This window comes from Elgaria multicarinata, chromosome 7, assembly GCF_023053635.1.
Source record: "Elgaria multicarinata webbii isolate HBS135686 ecotype San Diego chromosome 7, rElgMul1.1.pri, whole genome shotgun sequence".
Lineage (NCBI taxonomy): Eukaryota > Metazoa > Chordata > Lepidosauria > Squamata > Anguidae > Elgaria > Elgaria multicarinata.
This window is the reverse complement of record NC_086177.1, coordinates 56800012-56824082: the sequence shown is the minus strand read 5'-3', so window position 1 is coordinate 56824082 and position 24071 is coordinate 56800012. Positions and strand designations below refer to the sequence as shown.

At 40.9% G+C, this 24071-nt stretch overlaps 1 protein-coding gene across 9 annotated transcripts in view; it reads right to left on the bottom strand.

Moving 5' to 3' along the window:
- The window catches only part of GREB1L (GREB1 like retinoic acid receptor coactivator), a 204176-nt gene that overhangs the window by 75408 nt on the left and 104697 nt on the right, over positions 1-24071 (bottom strand). For 8 of the 9 annotated variants that reach the window (XM_063130616.1, XM_063130622.1, XM_063130623.1 and 5 more), the window contains 3 exons: positions 15440-15616; positions 7436-7612; positions 6280-6402 (listed from right to left, as the gene is read on the bottom strand). In XM_063130616.1, the coding sequence (XP_062986686.1) occupies positions 6280-6402; positions 7436-7612; positions 15440-15616 (477 nt within the window). The remainder of the gene's footprint in view (positions 1-6279; positions 6403-7435; positions 7613-15439; positions 15617-24071) is intronic. The other variant, XM_063130621.1, reaches the window with a different exon arrangement.

Sequence of the window (24071 nt, the reverse complement as noted above, 5' to 3'; positions counted from 1 at the left end):
GCTCGGCAGAAGAAGCTGCCGCCGGCTTCCGCCCGGGTCATAGAGCTTGGCGGAAGCCGGCGGCGGCTTCTTCCGCCGAGCTCTCCGACCCGGGTGGGCCCGGGTGGCTCTTTCGCCGGCAAAAGGAGGCCGGCGGGTAGGTGGGCGGCAGCTGATTCCCCGGCGAAGCCGCCGGGCGTGGCAACTCTTCATCCCGTCCCCATGAGGGGCGATGCGGGGGCCACCGCCGGCTCTTCTTGGAATGGTTAAGGTAGGGTCTACATCATTGATTTCGGGGCACCCTAAAGCACCTTCAGGGCGTCCCGAAGCCTGTGTGTGGATCTGGCCCTAGACAATTGTGAGCATATTCTCCCCACCCCACCTCATCAACTCTACTTCCCAGGTACAAAATGACCAGGAGCATTGGGAGCTGATGGCTTCGATTTCATTGGGGCTGTGATACCATTCTGGGTTTTAATCAGAACCACCCAGACCACTACAGGAGCTATCCATGGTGCTGAACTGAATCCCCCAAATAGGTTCAGCAGTTTGGAGAACTCCTTTAGAGTGCTAGCTGGTTCAGACTAAAACCTGCTGAACAGGAGGGCTGGGGATTGTAATTTTGGTGCTGTGCTTTCAAGACAGCTTGAGCATGTTGGGAGCACAGGGCAACTGCAAGAACACCACCCACAGGCATGTTGCTGAACTTGCAACGAGTTGTATGAGAGCAGGGGCAAGATCGCACATGCAGGGTCCCATGACCACTCGTGTTGGTTTGGCTACAAAGGCTAGCCAAACTGCATGGATCTTTACTCCAAGCAGCTTCAAACTATACCATTTTGATTTCAAGCACCTGAACCAATGCCCCCTGCCATCCAATTTGCTCCTTTTAGGCCCACTTTTGCCATGTTGTGGTTTCTCCTCTGCTATGGGTAGTATCCAATGTTAGTCCTACTTAGAGTAGACCCATTGAAATGCATGGGATTTCAATTAGTCAAGACCAAGTTAAGTCCCATTCATTTCAATGAGTCTACTGTAAGATGGATTCACACTGGATACTCCACTACGTATTTTGTGGTTCTCTCAGGGCCCTTCCTTCTAGAGATGTGAAGGCTTGGGGTGGGGATGGGGGAACCAGATAAAATATTTTAAAAACTTTTATTGTTTTCAAATCTTCCAAAAACGCTAGCTGTTTTTTTTTTTTTTAAAAATCAATTTTTACCCATTTTTTCTGGGCTTTTCCCTCCATACCGTCACATCTCTGCTTTTTCCACTCTGGTTCTCTCTGTGACCTGTTCCCAAGGGATATCATCCTCAAGGATGCTTAGTCATAGCTCAGTGGGTGTCCTGTCAAATCCAAGTCAAATCCAAATGTAATAATAATAAATAAATAAATAAATAAAGTAAGCTGAAACCCAGTGGGTAGCTTTCAGTATCATGATGACAGCCTAAAATTCTCAGCCATTGAGACTAAGCTGATGAATTCAGTCTGAAGGTTCATCTCTGGAGCATACACTTTTATTTATTTATTTATTTATTATGCTCAACATCTAAGGCTCTCCTCTGGATGCCTCCTCAGAGGGAAGCTCAAAGGGCGGCAATGAGAGAGAAGGCCTGCTCAATGGTGGCCCCCCAGTTATGGAATGGCCTCCCTCATGAGGCTTGCCTGGTGCCAACATTGTTATCTTTTTGATGCCAGGTTACAACTGCCCTCTTCTCTATGGCATTTTGCAACATACAATGACCCTGTTCAGATGACACGCTAAGCCATGGTGGTTAAGCATTTTGAGCTAAACGTTATGGCTTAGTGTGTCTTGTGAACTGTGACTTGTGTGAACCACTCCAAACCATAGTAGCAACATAACCACGGTTTAAACATATGCACTAATCATTTGCTGCAAAAGGGTTAGCAGCTTAACCATGGCTTAGCGTGATGTCTGAACAGGCCCATAGAGCTTCAATTAATTCTTGGATCATCTTGGCTGAGGGTTTAACAAATTGTTTTTAGATATATGTTGTCTATGTTTTTGTGTAAATGCCTTTCTTTTTGTATTTTGTATAATGTGTTTTTAATGTGTTTTAAAAAAAATTGTAAACTGCCCAGATAGCTTCAGCTATGGGGCGGTATACAAATGTGGTAAATAAATGAAATGAAATATCTGGTCAGATCATAAGCCCTCAGTGGCGACTGGGAAAAAGGCTCAACATGCCTTCAACAGGGGTGGGCTCTAATGCCCTGGGTGGTTTCTCCCAACACCTTCCCCATAACTAACAGTAGCAAATTGAATTGTGCAAGATAGTTAAATGTACACATTATCCAAGTTAAGCCCATTTTTCTTATAAGTCACAGAATACAGTTTTCCTTGGTACAGAATTTGAATTTGAACCTTAGTGCAGAAAGATGATGATCTTACACAGTCCTGGCTATGGCAGGTTTCAATACACTGAACTGAAGTTCCTGTTCTTACAAATAGTTACAAACGACTCCTTTGTCCCTAAGGTTATATTTTAACATCGGATCAATCTTCCCCTTTAGGCTGTTGATATCCCAACATGTCTGAAATTGCTGTGACCTCAGAGTGAACTTTGCTTTGGAAACAATGGAAACTGGATTTTACTGGATAAATTAATCTCAAAAAGAAAAAAACTGATCTCGCTGGTTTCAAGCTACACCTGCACCAGTGAAAATAGCCAGTAAGAAGGCAAAGAGGAAAGGATATTACCAAAAAGTCTTGCCAAGCTGATATACTCTGGAGATAACAGAACACTTTGAGAACAGCCAGTGGATTGGCAAGGGAAGAGAGGAAGAGAGGTGGAGAAGGAAGCATTTGCCAGCTGGAATAATCAGGTTCAAGAATGGACATGAGAACTTCTTCTCATTTGCCAAAAGGCTGACTGGATTTTAGAAAGTTCAAAGCCTTTGGAGACTGAGTAGTGGAAGGAAGCATGGCCAAGGAATATGGAAAAGTGCCACTATCTTCCAGAATGACTCACCAGTGGGCCAGCGAGTGCACAATAGAAGTACAGGACCTTAGTGGACGTGATGTGGCCCATCTTGTTGATCCAAGCTATTTGAAAACTAGGTGCAGCCTGGCAAAAATATACACCATTTTTCCCCAACCTGGTGCCCTCCAGAAGGGTTTGGACTGCAATTCCCACTATGGCCATGCTGGCTGGGAATGTTGGGAATTGCAGTACAACACATCTGGAGGGCAGCAGGTAGAGGAAGAGTGATGTACATCATAGTCCTATCACAAGAAACCATATCACAAGTCAAATTCATGATCATGTTTTTCACATGTTATTTTACACAAAGTGACATAAAGGGCTAGGAAGGCTTGTGTGTGTGTGTGTGTGTGTGTGTGTGTGTGTGTGTGTGTGTTTGATACAATTCAAGAATATATATATATATATATATATATATATATATATATATATATTCTTGGAGCTTCAGCTATTGGGCGGTATAAAACTGCAATAAATGATATAATAATAATAATAATTTCTTGAATTGTAGCAAATATACAAGGCACAATAGTGCGTAGGGAAAGCTACCTCAAGGCACCAGTCATACTCTATAGTTATGAAGAGACACAAAAGCAATTATATGCAAACATAAGCCAAATATGCAACATTTCTAGAATTGAAGCTATTTGCTTGTTTTCCTCTTTCCTCTCCTTCCCCTTTTCCTTTTGTACAACATGTTTTAGCATTGGTGCATAGTAAAACTTGCATTTTGCTCAAATGTGTTTCTCCTCCAAGAATCTATTAGTAGTATTTGAATGGACTGATGAGGATAATGTAAGAGCATACTCGATGAAAGATCATAATTCTAGGAGGAGGCAAAAAGGATTTGGCAACTATGTCCTGACAAGCAAACAGCGATACAGAAGAACAAACCAAACGAAAAACATGATGAGCTGATAAGGAGAAATGAGAGCACAGAAGGTAGATTTGCTGATTTGGCAGGTGTAACCCAAGGCAAAACTGTGCCTATATTAGTTTACTCATTATTCCATATAGCTTCTTTCGTTGCTATATGTTACCATGACAGTAAACCTCAAAGTCAAGTATTCAACAAAATAAAAATGCAAACATTCTTTGCATTGTGATTAAACATTCTCAGTCTGGTTTAGAAATTTAAATGAACATTGGATAGTATCCAACGCTGTGTTACCGCTAACTTAAATAACATTGCACTAGCATAAACTATCTCTAGCACAGATTTACCAAAGAAGCTAGTCGCACCAGTAAGCACTACTGCCATTGCGGTAGAAATAGTTTATGCTAGCACAATGTCATTTACGTTAGTGGTAGTGCAGCGTTGGATGTTACCCACTGGGATGTAAGAATAACTCCCAGCAATTCAAAGTATATCTCTCTTGAGAGTCTAGCAGTGACAATTAACCCTTGCAATCTATTTTCTATTTGCTACACCCCAGAGAAATATTGCCAGTTGGTATTTCTTGTGCTGACTGACTACTTATAACAGTACAAATACAGCTACAATGCAAACTTTTTTTAACAAATGTGACCAGTGCCATTTCTTGGTGTAGACAGATATTGCCATAGTGATCCTAGAGAACAAGATGGGGTAAAATTATAATTTCTATTTGGCCAACTTATACTGGTGTTGGACAGCCTTCATCAACCTGGAATCCTCCAGATGAGTAAGACTATGAGTAACCAGCAACATGCTGGCTGCGGATGATGGGAGTTGTAATCCATGTTGGGAAAGGCTGGTGTAGAAGCATACGAGCTTTCAGATGAGAGAGAACTCTTTTCTGACCAATGAAAAATTCTGTTTAACTTGAAAGTGTCTAACTTTAAGGCGATGCCATAGTAACCATAACACCAACACAGTTTTATCACTTACATAAAGTTGCATTGTAGGTATTCAGGACAATACATTTACATTTAGTTTGTCTATCAAAACATATAATTTACAACTATGAGCCAATGCAAAAGTAGTTTTAACCATGGTTAACATTGCTGAATTAAGTATAGTTAAGGTAGGTGGGAAGAATTTGATCCCAAGAAAATTGTGACCATCCCCTCCTCCCCTGGAGTGCTCTACAGCCTCCTAAACACAGTTAAAAGAATATCTGCATTATCTGGGTGTATCTCACTTTCCTTCAGACATCAATGGCAATTTAAATGACTGCATTTATTAAACAAATTTTAATAATAAAATGAAAGCAAAAACTTTTTCATACCATTCTTTAGTCAGATCCTAATTTCAGTCTTATCCAAACATTGGACAACTTAAACACTGGGGAGGAAATCCTTCCCCTTTGTCTTGTAAGTAGAACACATATGCTGTACTTAACCAAACACTACGACTGTACTATCTTGGGCTTTGTGGAGGCATCCTCACCTCACACAATTACACCCAAACCATTGCATCCTCACTGGCCCCACTGACTACACATTGGGAGGCAAGGCTTCAAGCAGGGAGCCTGCTTTATATAAGCTCCCTGCATAAGTTCCCTACACAAGGTTCTAGATCACATTGAAAGCCTATGTATGTAGAACAGGCTCCTCACTTTAAATCTTTCCCTAGTGCAAGAGTGGACAATTTCAGGGAGTCTGGGGATCATTTTGCACGCCACCCCCATCCCAGACCACACTCTTGTCTCTTCCGCACCACTGAATTTGGTAGCAACGGCAAAAAAAACACCAGTGATTTACCAGCAGCAAACCACTACAAGGGGGTAAAAAAGACACATATAGTTTGTTTTCAATTTTGACAGCATGGCGGTGGCAGGAGTGACCAGGCCTAACACATGGATGGTGAGAAGATGGGGCTGGCAAATGCAAGGCCTGTCTCTCTCACACACAATTATAATAATGTGAGAGGAGAATGCCTGAAGAAGGCTCTTATTTCAATGAAGCTTGTCCACGTTTTCTTCATGAGCCACACTAATAAAGGCTCATGGAGGAGAAGCCTATCAATGGCTACTAGTCCTGATGGCTATATGCTACTTCCAGTATCAGAGGCAGTATGCCTACGTAAACCATTTGCTGGGGAACATGGGTGGGAGGGTGCTGTTACACTCAAGTCCTGCTTGTGGGTTTCTTGTAAGCAGTTGGTTGGCCACGGTATGTGAACAGAATGCTGGACTAGATGGACCCTTGGTTTGATCCAGGATGGCTCTTCTTATGTTCTTATGAATATATGCTGGACATCCACCTGGATTTACCCTCAACCCCAAGCCATGTGATCTAAGGCTTAGGTGGCAGCACAGTCATAATTTCACAAGTGTTGGCTCTAGGTTACAATTTATGCTCAGCTCCTACCTGTCTGAGTGAACCCTGGCTTGTATCCATTAGCTGTTCCACTCTCAGGGACCATGGATGGAGATGCTGAAGAACTAGGTTTAGCAGAATGGCTAGCAGCAGAAGATTGCCTGCTTCTACATTCTGCAAGTGAAGCAGCTACAGTACATATTAAAGCAACCAGACTTGATGGTGAGACAATTCAGCATACAGATGTTCGTTAAACACATTTTAAACAGTTTAAAAGCACATATTATTATTATTATTACTATTATTATTATTATTAGCTACACAGCAAACAGCAGAATTAATTCAAAAGCAATAATCTTGGAATTTTGTCAACTAAAGATTCTTTTCAGCTAAGAAATCCTTTATATTCCCTGCAGAAAATATGATCCTGCTTTTGTTAGGAGAAAAACTCAAGTGACTTCAAGAAAAGCACATATCCAGGCAAAGAGGGCTTGATAGCAAATATGACTAATACCACCACCCTGAGGTCTGTTGTGTAAGACAAAAAAAATATAGCTTCAGAAGCAAGAACCTGTCCACAACCGCAACCGCAACATGTTGCTCGTGTACAGCAAAACTCCTGGGATATTGCAACAGGGAAGCAACATAGGGCGGCACGCAGCTGTAGCTGTGATCTACAAAGCTTTGCATAAGTCACACATACTATAAAGGGAGAGGAACAAGGCGGCAGCAGCACTGAGCACAAATGCACCCAAGACCAGGAATATTATGCCAACTAGGCAATGCCAGTGCAAGGCCAGCTGAATAAAAGCCATATGTAGCTGCCAAAAACATAACATGGGTTCTAACTCTGGGTTGTCTCTCCATCAAGAGTGTCCCTGGGTGGTTTAGATCCACCCAATGGCAGGGAGAACAATGAGGTGATGAGAACTAGCATGCATGCTTGGTCATTCCCACTTCAATCGCAAAAACAGTCACAGTTGTTGTGACATATGAACCAGCCCACATGTCCTTCAACAGCTAATATAAGTCACTTAAAGCTATATGCTACCTTCTACAAACTAAAAATAGTAGTTTAGTTCTACATATCACAGAAATCTCCCACTTTAAAAAAGTTAAACAAGAGCCACAAAGTACTGTTTAATCAAGCTAGATTTAACATTGTTTTTAAAAAAATTATCTAGGCACATATCTAACATGAAGTTACCTTTCCAGCATATAAGGGGTCCTTTTGACAGCACACCTTGGGAGCTTCTTACTAGGTAGTATTTTAAGTGCTTCTGCTTCTTTGGTTGAGTGGTGAGTTTCAGGTTAATGTGGTTAGAAAATTCAGTAAAATATCGAAATCCTCTTTCTCCGCAACCTATGCAGTTTCCAGAAAAACCTGGGGAAGGGCGGAAGAGAAGAAATACAACTTTCTTTCCAAAATATGCTATGAAGCAGGCCATTTCATTGCTACCTGTTAATTACACTTCTATTAAACTTTATGCACCAGATACTAACAATGCACCTACTTTTATTATTAATATATCCCCAGTTTTACACAGATTGCTTGAAGGACAAAGGAGAATAGAGATGTAGCATCTTTACCTGCCAAGTATCACCAGTCTTGCTTCCACTGATTCTTGTACCTTCTAGAACAGAGGTGGGGAATCTTTGGCCCAGTGGCCAAATGCAGAACTCCAGTCCTCTTGATCCAGACCTCCAGACTCTCACCAGGACTAGGAATCCATGAATCAGCAAACCCCGAGCTTGCCAAAGCTCTCTGAATCCCATTTCAAAGCTCATTCTGACTCAAGTCCATATCAGATCGCAAGCTTTGTGTTTTTCCTCTGTGCGTAATTTTCATGCATATTTTTCCTTATGTACACATCAGCTGTGCACATCTTTGAAATGCATGCGTTCTTCTACCATGGATGAAAGCATATTTGTGTGTATTTTTTTTTTGAAACGTACACGTGCTGTTGTACACATTTTTGAGGGGCCACAAATCACATTGCCAGTTCAGTAAGGTACAGACTTTGACTGTAGATTGTGTCCAAGTCTGTGTTTGATCCAGGAGATGCAAACTCGGTACATCCTGATGAAAGGCATAACTAATTTCTCATACATCCCTACCCAGGCCACACACCCTGACACGACCCACTCTGCTCTGTCTCCGAACTACAAAGCTGATGGGGAGTACCTTGCACACATTATGAAAAAAGAATGCTTGGATGCAAAAGTCTTTTTCTCCCCTTTATTATGTACTGGACAAAAGTAAGAGCCACATTGGTAGCTCCACCCACTTTTGGCCATAGCCATACCCACTGCTGGAATAAAGGCACACACACACCCCAACAGGTTTCAACCAGGGTAACATAGATCTCAATAGGAAAAAGGTCCTGTTCCCCAGCCCCCATTCTAGAGCAATGTTTCAAAGAACAGCAAACCTTCCAAAATGCCAAAGCCACAGCAGTGTTAGGAAAAGTAAATAGCTCAATTAAGATGTTCAGCATCTTTCCACAAAGCCACATTTGTCTCCCAGGCTTAGAATGGATGCAAGGATTATATTTCTTTCCAGTACCAAATGATCTCCTTGCTTTTCTGTTAACGCTTCCTTAGTTTTTCTTGCATTTTCAGAGGCTTCATTTTTTGCTTTTATGTGGGAAAGGGATTTAAAGTGGTAGCAAGGAATGAGAGGTGGGAGGAATAAATATTCTCCCTAGTCCAAAGAATTTCCTGATGGAAGTAGTAATCCATGTTACCACAGTAGACTTTTCCCCTTCAGAGCATTCTGATAAGGCATAAAGTAGTAAATATTTGAGACATAGTACGATTGAAATAAAAGAAGAGAACTCATCACTCCAAAGAGTACTGTAATCTCTCCTAAACATAAAAGACTTGAGAAGAAAGGTCAAAGGGTCAAACTAGTTTTGCAAGGTAACCTAAATTACATCTTTAATTGGGCTCTGCTGGATATTTGTAGGGCTATATATTATCCTTGACCCATTGTAAATTTCTCACCAATTTCAAAGCAAGTTTAGTATGACAGCAGAAAGATGACACTCAATAAAGGTTGTGTAACAAAACCACCTCCTAAACATATTCCCTTGATGATTCCAATGTTGTGAACCACCCAGAGAACATTGGCTATTTGACGATATAGAGATGCAATAAATAAATAAATAAATAAAATCTGTGTTTAGGCAATTTGTTCAGCATCAAGAAGACTTACTCAGCAAATGAATTGTGAGTTGCAGAGCTTTCACTAAGCTGAGTGTTTTAGCTGGTTAATCAACAGTTAACATTAAGATTCAGAATGCTGACAGAGGCCAGGCTGAATGTATTCAACAAAGCTTTTATTTCGAAAATATAACTTTTCATTTGTTTGTTGGTTCCTTTTTTAAATTTGATTTATATGCCACTCTATAACAGAAGTTCTCAGGGTGACTCATATAATAAAATTGACTTTATGAAATACTTGCTCAGAACTTGAAAAGTGATGAATTATGGTGTGTGATCTTAGAAACTAAAATACTTGTGTGGCAGGTTTTGGGGGAATTATGGCATTTGTTTTTTTGTTTTTGTTTTTTTTTTGCTACCAGTGTTTTAAACTTAATTCTGCAACAGAGGATAGAAATTCACTTTTTGTTTAAATGAAATGCAAGTTGATAAGATTTTTAAAATTCCACAGGCCTGCTGGTACAGAAGGGGTCAGCTATAGGTAGAGATATAAGAAGAATCCTCTCTGTCAAATTTTTTTCTAATCCATATCACTTGGGACATTTCATTCAGAAGTCCGTAGATTTCTGGACTTGCAATGCGTTCCGCAGAACAGAACAGTCATATTTGATTAAATGTGCACAATTAGTCAACGGGTAGATATATATATATAAAAATGCATACAATCTGAAAACCAGGGTGGATAAAAATCAATGATTTTGTTTAAAAATTGGATTTTTTAAATTTAAATCGGATTTTTTTGAAATGCTTTTTGAGGAAAAATCGATCTAAAGATAGTTTTCTATTTAAGATACATTATAGTCCAAAGGTTATTCATCATGAAATAAGGATTAGTTTTTAATTATTTAGCATAAGGCTGTATATTCATGCAAAGTTTAATTTTTTTGGTAAATGAATTCCATTAATCCATTCACAATGTCATGCTCTTCCAGAGGTTTCTGTAAGATTATTGGGCATTTTTTCTATCTAGAAGGTATTATCACAGATGCTTGGTTTTACAGTTCTCAAAACTGAATTTGTGTCTGCCAATATCACAATCCCATTGTTCCTTTGCAAATCTATGTACATGGAATCAACCCCTTACCTCTTAAGTGCTAAGTTTCAAAAAAATCAATGAATAGAGTGCACTTTTGGAGAGGGGGAGAAGTCACATGATTAAATCAAGTCTTTCTGAGTGGTGATTTAAATCGTGATTTAAATCAAATTGATTTAAATCAAATCCACCCGGCTGAAAACACAAACAAAAATACACATTTATGCACCAAAAATTAGAGTGCAATTAGAGTAAAATTAGGGTAAAAAAAAAAATCTGCATAGAACCGGCACAGAATAGACTTGAACGTAGAAAATGGAGGAAGACTGTGGAAATGAACCTGGCTAAACTGTTCAGCACTAGTTATGAGCACCTCAATAAATTTGCATAAAGTTGCTTATTTATTTATTTATTTATTTATTACATTTCTATACCGCCCAATAGCCGGAGCTCTCTGGGCGGTTCACAAATGATGCTTGGACATCACTGACTCTCACACATTCCGTGAAGGTATCAAAATGGGTTATATATTGAAGGAAAGGAAAGGAACCTCTCATGCAAACACTTGAGTCATTACTGACTCCTAGAGGGACGCCTGCTTTCGCTGACATTTTCTTGGCAGACTTTGTAGCAGGGTGGTTTGCTATTGCTTTCCCCTGTCGCAGTTACCTTTCCCCCAGCTAGCTGGGTACTCATTTTACCAACCTCGGAAGGATGGAAGGCTGAGTCGACCTGAGCCAGCTGCCTGAGAACCAGCTTCTGCTGGGATCGAACTCAGGCCATGGGGAGAGTTTCGGCTGCAGTAACTGCCGCTTACCACTCTGATCCACACGAGTATATATTGAGTATGTATGTAATCCAAGATTATTCTGAAAACACATGATTTTTACCTTCATTCCTTAAAATGTGGGACATGAGGTACCTCATAAGAACAGCCAACACTGCACGGCATAGAACAAGCCAAGGCACAGACAGAATAGAATGTAGGGTTGTGAGATTTCCAAACGAGCCTCACACAAGCTGATATTTCATTTCATTTATTACATCTATATGCTGCCCAATAGCCAAACCTCCAGAACCTGATTAAAATCTTATCATATGCTGCCAAATGCCTGGGAATAGATGAAGGCCTTAATCTGGTGCTGAAAGGATAACAATGTTGGCACCAAGCAGGCCTCATTGGGGAGACAGTTCCATATTTGGGGGGCTGCCACTGAGAAGGACCTCTCCCTTGTTCCCATCTTACAAACCTCCCTTGGAGGAGGTGCCTGGAAGTAGGGCTTAAATGATGAGCATAGTAAACGGGTCTGTTCATGCTGGGAGAGACACTCAAGTCAGGTATTTTGTCCCAAGACATGTAAGGCTTTATAGGTCAAAACCAGCACGCTGAATTGGGCTTGGAAACATAAAGGCAACCAATGTAAGCAGATCAGAATCGGTGCTATATGTTCAGATCTTCTTGTTCCTGTTCTCAATCTGCCCACTGAATTTTGCATGAGCTGCAACTTCTAATCCATCTTCAAAGATAGCCCCATGGAGACTGCATTTCAGTAATCTAACTAGGAGGTTACCAGAGCATAGACGACTGAAGGCAGGTTATCCAGATACTTGACAGAAGGCGCAACTGAAACTGATAGAAGGTGTTCAGTGGCACTGAGGCCATCTGAGCCTCATGTGACAGTGATGGCTGCATAAGAACCCCCAAGCTATGGAACTACTCCTTTTGGGGAAGTGCAACCATATTCAGAACAGGTTGAGCATCCTCCATCTGGTCAGAAGAACCACCCACTAACAGCATCTCAGTCTTGTCTGGATTGAGCTTCAGTTTATTAGCCCTCATCCAGTCCATTGTCTCAGCCAGGCACTGATCTAGCACATCCACGGACTCACCTGATGAAGATTAAAAAGAAGACGTAGAGCTATGTATCATCATTATCCTGATGACAACATACCCCAGAACTCTGGATGACCACACTCAACAGTTTCATGTATATGTTGAATAGCATGAAGGATACAACTACCCCTGCAGAACCCCATACTGGAGAATCCATGGGGCTGAGCAATATTTCCCAATGCACTACCTTCTGGAGCTGACCACCCAAGTAGGAGTGAAACCACAGCATTACAGTAACTCCCTCAGAGAATCACCCTAGAAGGATATCATGGGTGATGGTATCAAAAGCCACTGAGAAATCAAGAAAAATTAAAAAGTTCACTCTCCTCATGTCTCTGTTCCAACATAGGACATCATACTAGTTTTTTGTGTGAAAACCCAGCCTGAACCTTGATTGAAATGAATTTAGATAATCAGTCTCAACCAAGAGTGTCTGGAGCTGGTTGGCAACCACCCACTCAAGGACCTTGCCCAGGAAAGGAATATTTGCCACTGACCTTGAATTATTAAGATTTTCTGAGTGCAGGGAGAGCTTCTTCAGGAGTGGTCTCACCATCCCTTTCAGGCAGCCAGGGCTACTCCCTCTTCCAAGGTGGTCCCTCCCTACAGCTGTTCCCTCCCTGGCAGTTTTTATAAGCCAAGAGGTGCAAGGATCCAATACAGAAGTGGTTGCAAGAACCTGTCCATACACCTTGGCAACATCCTTGAGCTGTACCAACTGAAACTCATCCAAGCAAGATGGATAAGGTTGTGCTCTGGATACCTCACCTAATTCACCTGTTAGAACACTGGAGTCTAAGTCCCGGTGGATGCAAGAGATTTTTTTATCCTGGAAGTACCTAGCACTTTCATTACAGTGGGCATTTGCTAGGTACTTCCAGGATAAAAAATCTCTTGCATCTACAGTGTCCTTAGAGCCAGCACGTGACAGGCCCCAGACAGCCCTGAAAAGTTCTGCTAGATGGCACATAGATGATTCAATAGATGCAGTGAGATGTTGTTCCTTTGCTGCCTTCACTACCCCTGAATATACATGGCCAGAAGCACATACACTAGGAGCTTTTCTCCACCTGCATTCAAGTCGTCTCTTATTTTGCTTCATTGCTCTCAGGTCCGGAATATACCACTGAGCACTACAAGCTCTGCTCCAGAGGGGACACCCAGGAGCAATTATTTCTGCATTCCACAAATCAACCAGGGTTTTGACAGGAGAGCCAGCCATACCAGCCAGAAGATGAAATTACCTGTTTCTGGCCCTGGACTTGCCACAAATAGACTCCACCAAGGGATCACTACCTGCAGCTGATAATCTGCGCCTTTCAGAGAATTCATCGAATCCCCCAAGCCACTTCCAAACGACCAGAAAAAGAGTACTGGGGCATAAATTGCATGCCTCTGTCTTTAAGGTTAAGAAAAAGCAACTATGAGAGCAACATGGCCCTTCAAGTTAGAGTTCATTACCTTTGGCAGCACTCAGGCAGTTTATTCAAGAAAGCCAAATCAGCACTCCAGTTCCCCTTCTGGCCCAGGGGGAAACAACCATGTCAGCCAAGAAGAGGTAGGGAGCACTCTTCCTGGCTACTCTTTCTGAGAGACTGCGCAGAGGCTTGTTAAAGCCTGCACCAGCACCTTGTAGAGGCTACAACAAAAAACGCAACTGAATGTACTGAGACAAAGAGCCAGGAGAGATTGCACCCCAGGCCTTAGCTAGACCTAAGGATTATCCCAGGCAAATGGAGGGGTCATCCCTGCCTGCTCCCGGGATCCCGTGTGTAATTTGGATGCACAGGGATGATCCTGGGACGATCCCGGGATATAGGCCTGGTCTAGCCATGGCCCCAGTTTGCATGAAACAACCAACCATGGGTTAAGACATGTATAGTCAGGGCTGCACATGAGTAAGTGCGCTGCCTCCCACCCACTCGCTGCTTCTGCATTGCATCTGATTGTTTGCTGTGACATCCAAACCTGGCATCCTGGGTTGTTGAGGGAGAAACAAACCAAAATTCCAACCCATGATTTGTTGTTGAGTTAAAATGCTGGATTGTTTCTCCCTCAACAACCCAGGGTGCTGAGTTCCGGCATCGCAACAATCAAGCCGGAAATGGGGTATTCCTGGATTGAATGCAAAGTGGAAACGACAAGCAGGCAGGGGGAAGCTCGCTTGCATGCAGCCCCAACTGCCCATGGGTTGTCATTCCGTGCAAACTGGGCCATTCTGTACAACTACAATAGTTCTCCCACCACCACTCCACCAAGTCAGAAAGATGCTCTTTCTAACCAGGTGAAGAATTCTGAGGCATTGAGAGGAAGTGCTTTCATGTTTACCAGGTGGTGATAGCTAATTGCCCCAGGTGAGCAGGAAGTGCTTTTGGCCCCTCTGGCCATTGATCAATGGGTAGTATGTGAAAGGAGGCAGAGACTTCTATGGCAAAGATGACAGACTCTTAGGGCAATCCTATATCAAAAGCAAGTCCTACTGAGTTCAGTGGAAATTGCTCCCAGATCCATGGATATAAGATGGCAGTTGATAGCAACATATTCCAAATTTTCAAAATTTTGAACCTTCAGAGCAGCTTAGATGGGGGAACAATAGGAAGAATTTGCCCCAGGGCCCCACAACCCCACCATCACCACCACTGGCCCCTACCAAGCCATTTATGGGTCCTTGTATGAGGCAACAGCAAGGCCCCCAACATCACATTTACCTCAGGCCCCACAAATCCTATGTGTAGCTCTGAGTACCTTTGACTGTAATGATATTAAAATTGAAAGATGGGAGTCAGGCTTTGTTTATAAAGGGCTTTTAAAATTGATTTCAACATATTATGGTGAGAAATCCATAGCACAGCTTAACCAGGTGCCCTCCACATGTTTTGGACTTCAACTCCTATCAGCCACAGCCAGCATGGGCAATGGTCAGAAATGCTGGAAGCTGTAGTCTGAAACATCTGGAGGGCACCAGGTTGGGGAAAACTGGCCTAACATAACATTAACCCAACATCTGGGAATTATAAGTTTGGCATGGCATGAGGAATAATGAATGAAAACCAGTTTACCTAAAAGTGCATTTTTTCCATGGTCATCTGGCAAAAACCTCTTGTCAACAGCACAGACTAGAATGTGCTCAGGAAGATTTGGAGACTTGGCTCCCACCAACAGGAAGCCTGCTGGGATATCGATCTGTTCCATACACAGCGATATTAGCCGCAAATCTTTGCCTGCTTGACAAAAACCTGAAAAGAAATGATACATCATGAAGCATCTATGAGTGATTTACTGTTTTTTTTGTTCCACTTAGAACAATTAAGGGGAATACGGTTAATTCTAGATCTAATACTCCCCCCACCCAACACATACACCTCATAAAACAACGGTCTGTCCTTGCTCAATATTTCATCAAGGCCTCTAAAGTCCATGGACAAAGGGCACTAGATAAATTAGTAATATATAAAATAACTGTAGACCCATGGGAAAAAAGAGTTAGCAGCATATCGTGCTGCTACAGTGAAAGAAGTTAGCAGATTTACATTGTGCCACAACCTCTTATTGTATTTTTCTGTGGGGAAGCTTTGGAGGGGAAATCACAGATAAGGGTTTGGGGGGTGGGTGGGAGGGAGGAGGCAGGGCAAACAGAAAGGTGATGTATCCTCTTTCCTTTGGAGCTCTTTCTCTGTCTCTCTCTCTCTGCTTCACACACTTCTTCATCTCAGTCTAACTAAAAAGGAACTGCACACAGAAGCAGCCTCCCACATTTGTATCACTAGTTGCATCAAGAACAACATGAGTAAATACATGTGCATCTGAGTGTGTAAACTGCCTCCATGTGAAATTGTCCCCTACTTCTGATGTCTGGCTTCTGTAAGCCAGACATCCCCAAAGTGGTACTCTCCAAATGCCTTGGATCACAAACCCCATGCTGGCTGGAGATGATGGCAGTTGTAATCAAACACATTTGGAAGGCACTAGGTTGGGGAAAGGTACACGACGTGATCCATGCAACTCTGCATCCATGCATAGAACTCATTTGCGTGGGGACACCTAACTTCATGGAACTCTTTCTTGGAACAGCCAGCCCATCACCTCTATTGCCGGAGCTAGAATGTACCCTGTCAATCAGAGTGGCTGTTACAAGTATTGGGGGGGATTGGTCTGAGGGAACAATGTGACCCAACACACACATGCACACACGTTTCAGTCTTTGAACCTGCAAGGGGCCACTAGCTTCTCATAGTTCAAAAGACTTCTGTGGGAAGATGTTGGGCCAATGTCGTCCCCACTCTTTCGGTCCCAGGTTGAAAGGAAACAAGCAGCAGGATCAGGGCCCAAGTGAAAAAGGAATCGGAGGCCTGGTAGCTAAGTGTTAGCTCACTGCTACCTTAGGGCCAAATTAAGCTATGCATGACTATCTACCCAATTCTCCTGCAAGAGCATACGGCCCTGATTTAGATCAGTACCATGATCAAGTTGGAGCTTCCCTCCTCCCCACCACCATTTGCATCCCAAAATTCCTCTACCACTGCCCCCCACAACCCTGTGGGGAAGTTAAGAAGAAAAGGCATTACTAAAATCAATAGAAACTCCCCTCCCCTTTTTTAAAACCCACCCAGTGTGGGGAGAGTGGGATTTCAGGATGAAAATGAGGGGCAGGCAGCTTAAACCCTCCTCTCCCAAAGCTCCACAGTTCTATTTATTTATTTATTTATTTATTTATTTATTTATTTATTATTTATTTCATTTCTATACCGCCTAATAGCTGAAGCTCTCTGGGCGGTTCACAAAAATTAAAACCATGAAGAGCATAATAAAACAACCAACAATTTAAAAACACAAATACAAATTTCTTTGGGATTTCTAATCCAAATCAGGGCCATACCGGCTTGTAGGAGAGATAATCATGCATCGCTCAGCTTTACATGATTAAAGGAACATCTATTTGTCACTGAGAATACTGAGAGGAAGGGAACAGCACACATTATGATCCCTAGACCCTGCTGGTTTAAAATTTATGGTGTGTGTGTGGGTGGGTGGGTGGGTGTGTTAGGAAGCCAGGAGTCTCTCACTCTCTCTAGTTTAGTTTAGTTTCTCTCTCTCCCCCACCCCTTTTTTATATTCCTCAGGGCCTGCAGGCACCTACTCCAACTTTAGGCCCGTTTTGACACCCATTCATCTTCACGTGGGACACACACATTATGAATAAGGAGAGGCTTTAATATTTAATCTCATGATTCTCAAGACCAATGGAAGAGTCTCCATAGTTTATTTAAACAATTCTGAAAATGCTCCCCAGAATTTATAAACATTTAGACTTGAATTGTGTACTAGGAAAGTCCCCATCTATTTGGCAGGCCCTCTTGGTCATGAACTCTCCTACTCCTAAGGAGGAGCATGCTCAGAGGAAAAGGTACCTCTTGCATCAGGGCAGGGTGGGCTATGATGTGGGATGAGGTATCCCTTTTACAAATGTGGTCCAGTCTGTGCCTTTATGGATATACTGCCTTCAGGAAGTCAAGTAAGTTTCAAAGAAGAGAACATTGCACTAAATCTAACATTTTATGAATGGAAATGGGAGTTTCCCTTTCTTACCCTTGTAGCTCCCATACCCCAAATTTGGTCTGAAGGGTCCCCCAACCCTCCAGAGCAGATATGTAGAAGTGGAGCTACACAAATTGGGGGTGCAGTTCTGAATATCTAATATTTGTAGTTATCATCATTCCAAAGGAAACTAAACTCTCTTTCTAGAGGAGGGAATCAAGATTACCAGTGTGTATATACATATCTTGTTGATAGAATTTGTTTTATGTTTTTATGACTTGGAAGTTGCCTTGAAGATGTTTTTGATGAGCTGAGGGCATATGTATCTATGTGTGTGTGTGTGTGTGTGTGTGTGTGTGTGTGTATGTATATATATGGGGTGTGCAGAGCGGGTCTCCTCCTCCCCGATTTTCGGGGCAGTGCTCCGATGAGGCAATTCCCTGCCCTGATTTTCAGGGCGTCTTTGTCTCCCCGCACCGCTGAATTACACATCGAAAAACTGCTCCATTTTCGGAGAACCATGCTATTATCGACAATGGGAATTAACAAAAATTTCCATCATTTTTAAAGATAAAGAGATGAAACTTGGCTCCCTGGTAGCTCTTAAGTAGGACTTTAGCCACGCCAAGTTTAAAGCAGATCTGTTCATTCCTTGATTTTTAGGATTTTTTTTAAAAAAAAAAATCCCCCACAACCCCCACCCCCCATACACTCACACACACCTGAAACTGCACAGGACCTATCCTTTACTTTTTTGATGCACAGTTGTGCATCTTCAGTTTATAAAAATAGAGATCTGTTTATAAAAATAGAGATCAGAAGTCTGTGGCTATTGGTTAGCCACAGATGTCAATCTCAAAACTTCCCCCCTTCACCCCTCAGCATCTTCCTAATATGGAAGTGTGTTCAGTTATCCATCCATCAACATGAAACTTGCCCGTCACCTAAAAAACCTTAGGATCTACAGATCCATTTGGGGCTTCAAACAATCTTCTAACTGCACTGCGAGTTTCTGACAGTTTTAAAACCGCCCCCTAACCACACTGCGATTTTGGAGGTCCAGATAAACCCCGGATTTTTGGTGCGGAGTGCACAATATGCAGATAGACACACATGCAAAGTAATCTTTGGCAGTTGTTATAATACTGAACACATGGTCCCAGTGTGTGCTTTATACATGCTGGGGCTTTCTTGGATCAAGGTTTACAGTGATGATTACTTCTACAGTATATAAAAGAGTATGGCCACGGCCAGAGGCATCCAGAGATGACAGATAAGGGAAGCAAATACCGCAAATACCACAAGTGATAAGAAAACAGCATGGAGGTCTTAATTACTATCATAATTATTCCATAGTATGTGTGTGGTAGGGGAGAAAGGTGTGTTGAGGGGAGTATTAACTCAGGCTATTTCAAAACATTACTTTTGACATTACTAAAACAATTTGGTCTAGACAAATTTTAAATATAGCATTTGAACACAGTTCGTCTAAACCTGTCGGTAAGAAGTTCCTATCAGCACAAAATGAAAGATTAAAAACACCGAAGAGATGGCCTTAATACATTCCATTTGGGAACATTATGTCTACACCAGTACAAAAACAAAAACTGCCCATATTTTCTTATCCAAGTATACCCAAACAATGTATTGTATACTTGTGTAAGCTCCAGTGATGCTAAAGTGTGTATATATATATATATATATATATATATATATATGTATTCCGTACACAAATGTCACATTTTCGTTCCTATTCCTTTTTTCCTCCACCCTACCATATTCAATTATCATGTGCATTGAAAAACTGCAGGCTATTTCTAATAAGGTTATCACCAAATATATTGTTAGAAAAATATATTGTTGTTAAAAACAACACATTAGTATATTGCTGTTATTGTTATGGGTTGTAACACATGAAAGGCAGATTTTTTACTTTCTGGTCAGAAGGTGTAGTTGATTTACACCCCCATCCCACCTTTCTCTTTTATCCAAAGGTGCATTAAATACTTTATTGACATGAGAAACTGGAAACAAGCAGTCTATCCTCTATAAGACAAGGGAGAAACACAAGAGTTAAAACTGTTGGCACTACACTGAGTACAGTTACAGAAATTATTGCAATATGTTGCAACTTCTTTAGAATGGGTCCCCTTGCTTACTAGGAACATTTCTTTAGGTGAGGGAGAGAGAAATCCAAATGAAGAAGGGGAGGAAGGAAAAGAAATGCTCTTTAATTTATTTACAGCATTTTTACCCTGCTCTTCAGCCAAAAAGGCTCCCAGAGCAGCTTAGGTAAATTTATATAATATCTTTAATTTGCTATCTTTTTGTTCATTTTGTTATCTACAGCCGCAGCTTTAGGCTGGTCTTTGGACTTGACTTAAATATAGGATATATCAAAGGCACAACATTTAATTAGAATTTTAAGAGTTACATTTTGAACAGTTCTATTGCTAGGCAGCCTGGCCATTTTAGTTGACATTAACCATTAGCTGTTGTTGTTTTAATGCAGAGGACAATGCTATTTTCCTGAGGAACCCTAAAGTTTGTTTGCATTTCCACTATTGTCTCAGCAAAGCCAATTTAGCATTTTGGACCAGGGATTTCAGTGTTAGCTCAAAGCAAGAGATAATTAAAGGATGCAAATCAACTTCTCTGAAGTAAGAAATCTTGCATTTTCTTCCAAAGAAATGCAGATGGTGTTCCCAGAAGCCATCCATTAGCCTTTCTTTCCAGTGCTTTTGGTCCTGCAAATCATTATTTGGGGTTTAAATACCTGCTGCTTTTCAAAACTGAATCAACACATTCCATAGTTTTAACAAGAGCAATTTCAAATAATATCAAAATCCACATTTTAGGAAACACTTTATTATTTTAGGCCCAACCAAAATAACATAAAGTAAGAGTCGGTCCTAATAAAAGCATTTTCCAACTACGGTCTTCGGAATTTTTCTCATGGACCAATATGGCTTTTTTTGCTTATTGTAATCAGATGGATGTTGTTGTTCTTAACTAGCATATAACTTATTCTTAAATCTAGGCAGCCTCTTTCTATAGTTTTAACTATAGAAAGCAAAATTATATATAATATATATATATATATATATATATATATATATATAATAAAATATAGATGGCCTCAAATACCTGACACATCTAGTATTGGAATACTGCCTCCAAGTCAGAAAACTTTAGTCATGCTTGACACATGGCCATTGATAGGACAAGTTAGTTGGGACTAATTTAAGAGGCAGTGATTTGAATCGTGCTTCAATAGGGTTAACTTTCTCTGGATTGGTAAGAACATAATCTACAGCAGATGTTTACCCCTTTGTCCAATATAAGTAGCTGCTGGCAACACAGTTGCCTTCACGATGGACGTACACATTTATAACTCATATACTGTCATTGGACATATGTGTGTACAAAGGAGACTTTTCATGGCCAAAAGTATGGTGTTTACATGATCATCATCATCATCATCATCATCATCATCATCCCAATACCTGCCTTATCCCATTTATTTCATGGGAATCAGAGATACAAAAATGCTTTCAAGCGATTGCGTAGTGAAGAAGCATCTTTCACAACTTTCAAAAGGGCAAATGTCGTATTTTAATGTTATCCTTGGCTTCAATGTGGAGCACTGAAAAACTCATTTAATAGTACAACTGAGTCACAACACATTTTGCAAGTGCAACTATTGTTTTCTCAACTGTTACCAAAATACAATGAAAGGATTTAGACATCAGTAAAGTATTATAAAATAAAAGGTGATGGATGCCATAATCAAAGCTGCTATGGGTCAATCAGTTAATTTTGATAAGCAGATGGGAGATTAAAAACTATCTGGTGCCTTGCAAAATGACAAAAGCAATATGAAATAGTCAGTAAGAGCTTTCTTTCATTCCAAGAAATGTCATGTTTTTTATCCAACCAAGTCCATCTGCATTCTACAATCATCTCCCACTTAAAAACAATACAGACCTGACCCCCTACAAACAAAAGAGTTTGGCCAACACAGCTGTGAAAATAAAAACAAAAGCAATGATGCTGTGTAAAGCAAAGATTCCCCACCACCACCACCCTGTCCTCCCCCTTTCTTAGCAGTAACAATTAACATCTCCTCTGTGGGGTACAGACCTCTTATTGTGCTGCTTTAAGATAAGGAATTTGCATAAGAAATTCCTCATCAAGATTTGCATAAGAATTGCAGTTCACAGTCATTTCCACTGGTATCTTCACTGCAATTGATCAGGTATTAAGTACCTGCCTGCCTAATTGCCTCTGAAATTAAGGTTTGATTTCTCACAGTGCAGAAAAATGAAGAGTTTACAACATGACAAGTATAATTTGTGCTTCATACAACTCTCAAATGACACTAACCATTACATTTGCAACCACAAGGGTCATGGAAACCTGAATGAAAATGCTGTGAGTGCAAAAATTAAGATCTCACACAAAAAATTAACTTTCAACACTCCTGAATACCCACAAACTAAAACAGGCTGGGGTATTAAAAAACAACCAACCAAAACAACTACTTGTACACCTTTTTCATTCATAATTTTATAGTACTATTAAGAACATTCAATATATTCCATTCCCCTCAAAGCATTTTCTAATTTTAATATTAATTCTGAATTTAAATAAAATGTTATTTAAGTATCAGATGATGTATCAGAATAAATTTTACTACGAATTCATAAAGAAGCATCCATTAGTTTTGGCACTTCCATTCCTAACGCCAAGATATAAGAGACAGATATTTTTCAACTAAGTAACGTAAGTGGTACAAGCAAAGGTGGGCATAAGAGAGGGCAAGAAGGAGGAGGACAATGTTTTAGCAGTAGTACTACTGCCCAGAAGAGCTTTCAGCAGAAGTATTAATTCTTAATCTTAAGAATTCTAACAGTCGTTATTCATTATCTGTAGAATGCTTAAAATCTATTAACTGTTAAAACAGAATTCAAAATCACTACTTCCTATTGAGAGGTTCCAATCTTAAGAATCTCAAACCTCGGGGGGGGGGGGAAAAAAACAGAAGAAAAAGGGGAAAAAAGAAAAAAAGAAAAAGGGGAAGGACAGTTGAAGGTACATGTAAAATACAAGTTCCAGAAAATAGCCTGAAGGCACATGATGAAGCCACTTCCCTGAAGCACATAAAGTCCAATGTTCGTAGCTACAATACACATGGTCCACTATTGTGTTTTCCCCTGGAAAACCACTGATGTGATACAATGAATTTTATACATATAGGCTGTATTTGAACAAGACATGGACAGGATGTCAGATGTGGGGCAGATGAGCTGGGTGGATGAGAAAACAGGTATACACTTCTGCAATCGGCCAAAATGGGGGGAAATATTATCCAATCTGGTCTTTTGTGAAACTGAAATTGACACTCAACACATTCAGCATGTAACTGCCTGCGGTATAGACCTATTCTTGGGCCAAAAAAGATATTGTTGGGAACATGGCCATGATATACGTCTATTACTCAGAATCAGCTAATTCACTCAGAAATATCTTCAAAGGCAGTACCTTACAGTAGCGAGTCCACCAACATACTAATATGATTTACAGCACAATGCTGTGCATGTCTCCGGGTAAGTGCACATAGTAGTCTACCCCAACCTGGCGCCCTCCAGATGATTTGAACTTCAATTCCCATCAGCCCCAGCTAGCATGACCAATAGTCAGGAATGCTGTAGTTCAAAACATTTGGAGACACCAGGTTGAGGATGACCGGTATATAAGATTGTAGCCATATTCTGCTACAGAGGACATGTAATTCAGTGTCCTATGGCAGAAGGAAGGGAGGAAGAGACAAAAGTCACCAAAGCCCAAGAACAATTTGAAGAAAGAAAAAAAATCTTCTCTCTGAAAAAAACACCTGCCCAAACATCAGCTTATACTACTGGTATTGATTTCTGTTTGTTCACTGTTTGTTCTTTCCTTTATAAGAGCTTTCTGCAGCTGGAATGAGAGTCCATGTGAAAGATTTGAAATTTGCTTTGTTTCCCGCCCCCCTCCCACATCTTGTTGAAAATTTTCAGTGTCTGAAAAGCCAGTTTGCGATCCAAGGGATACAGACCATGATTAAACAAACTTGTTCTTTTGTTTTAAAGAACTTTCAAATCTTTAACCTGGATA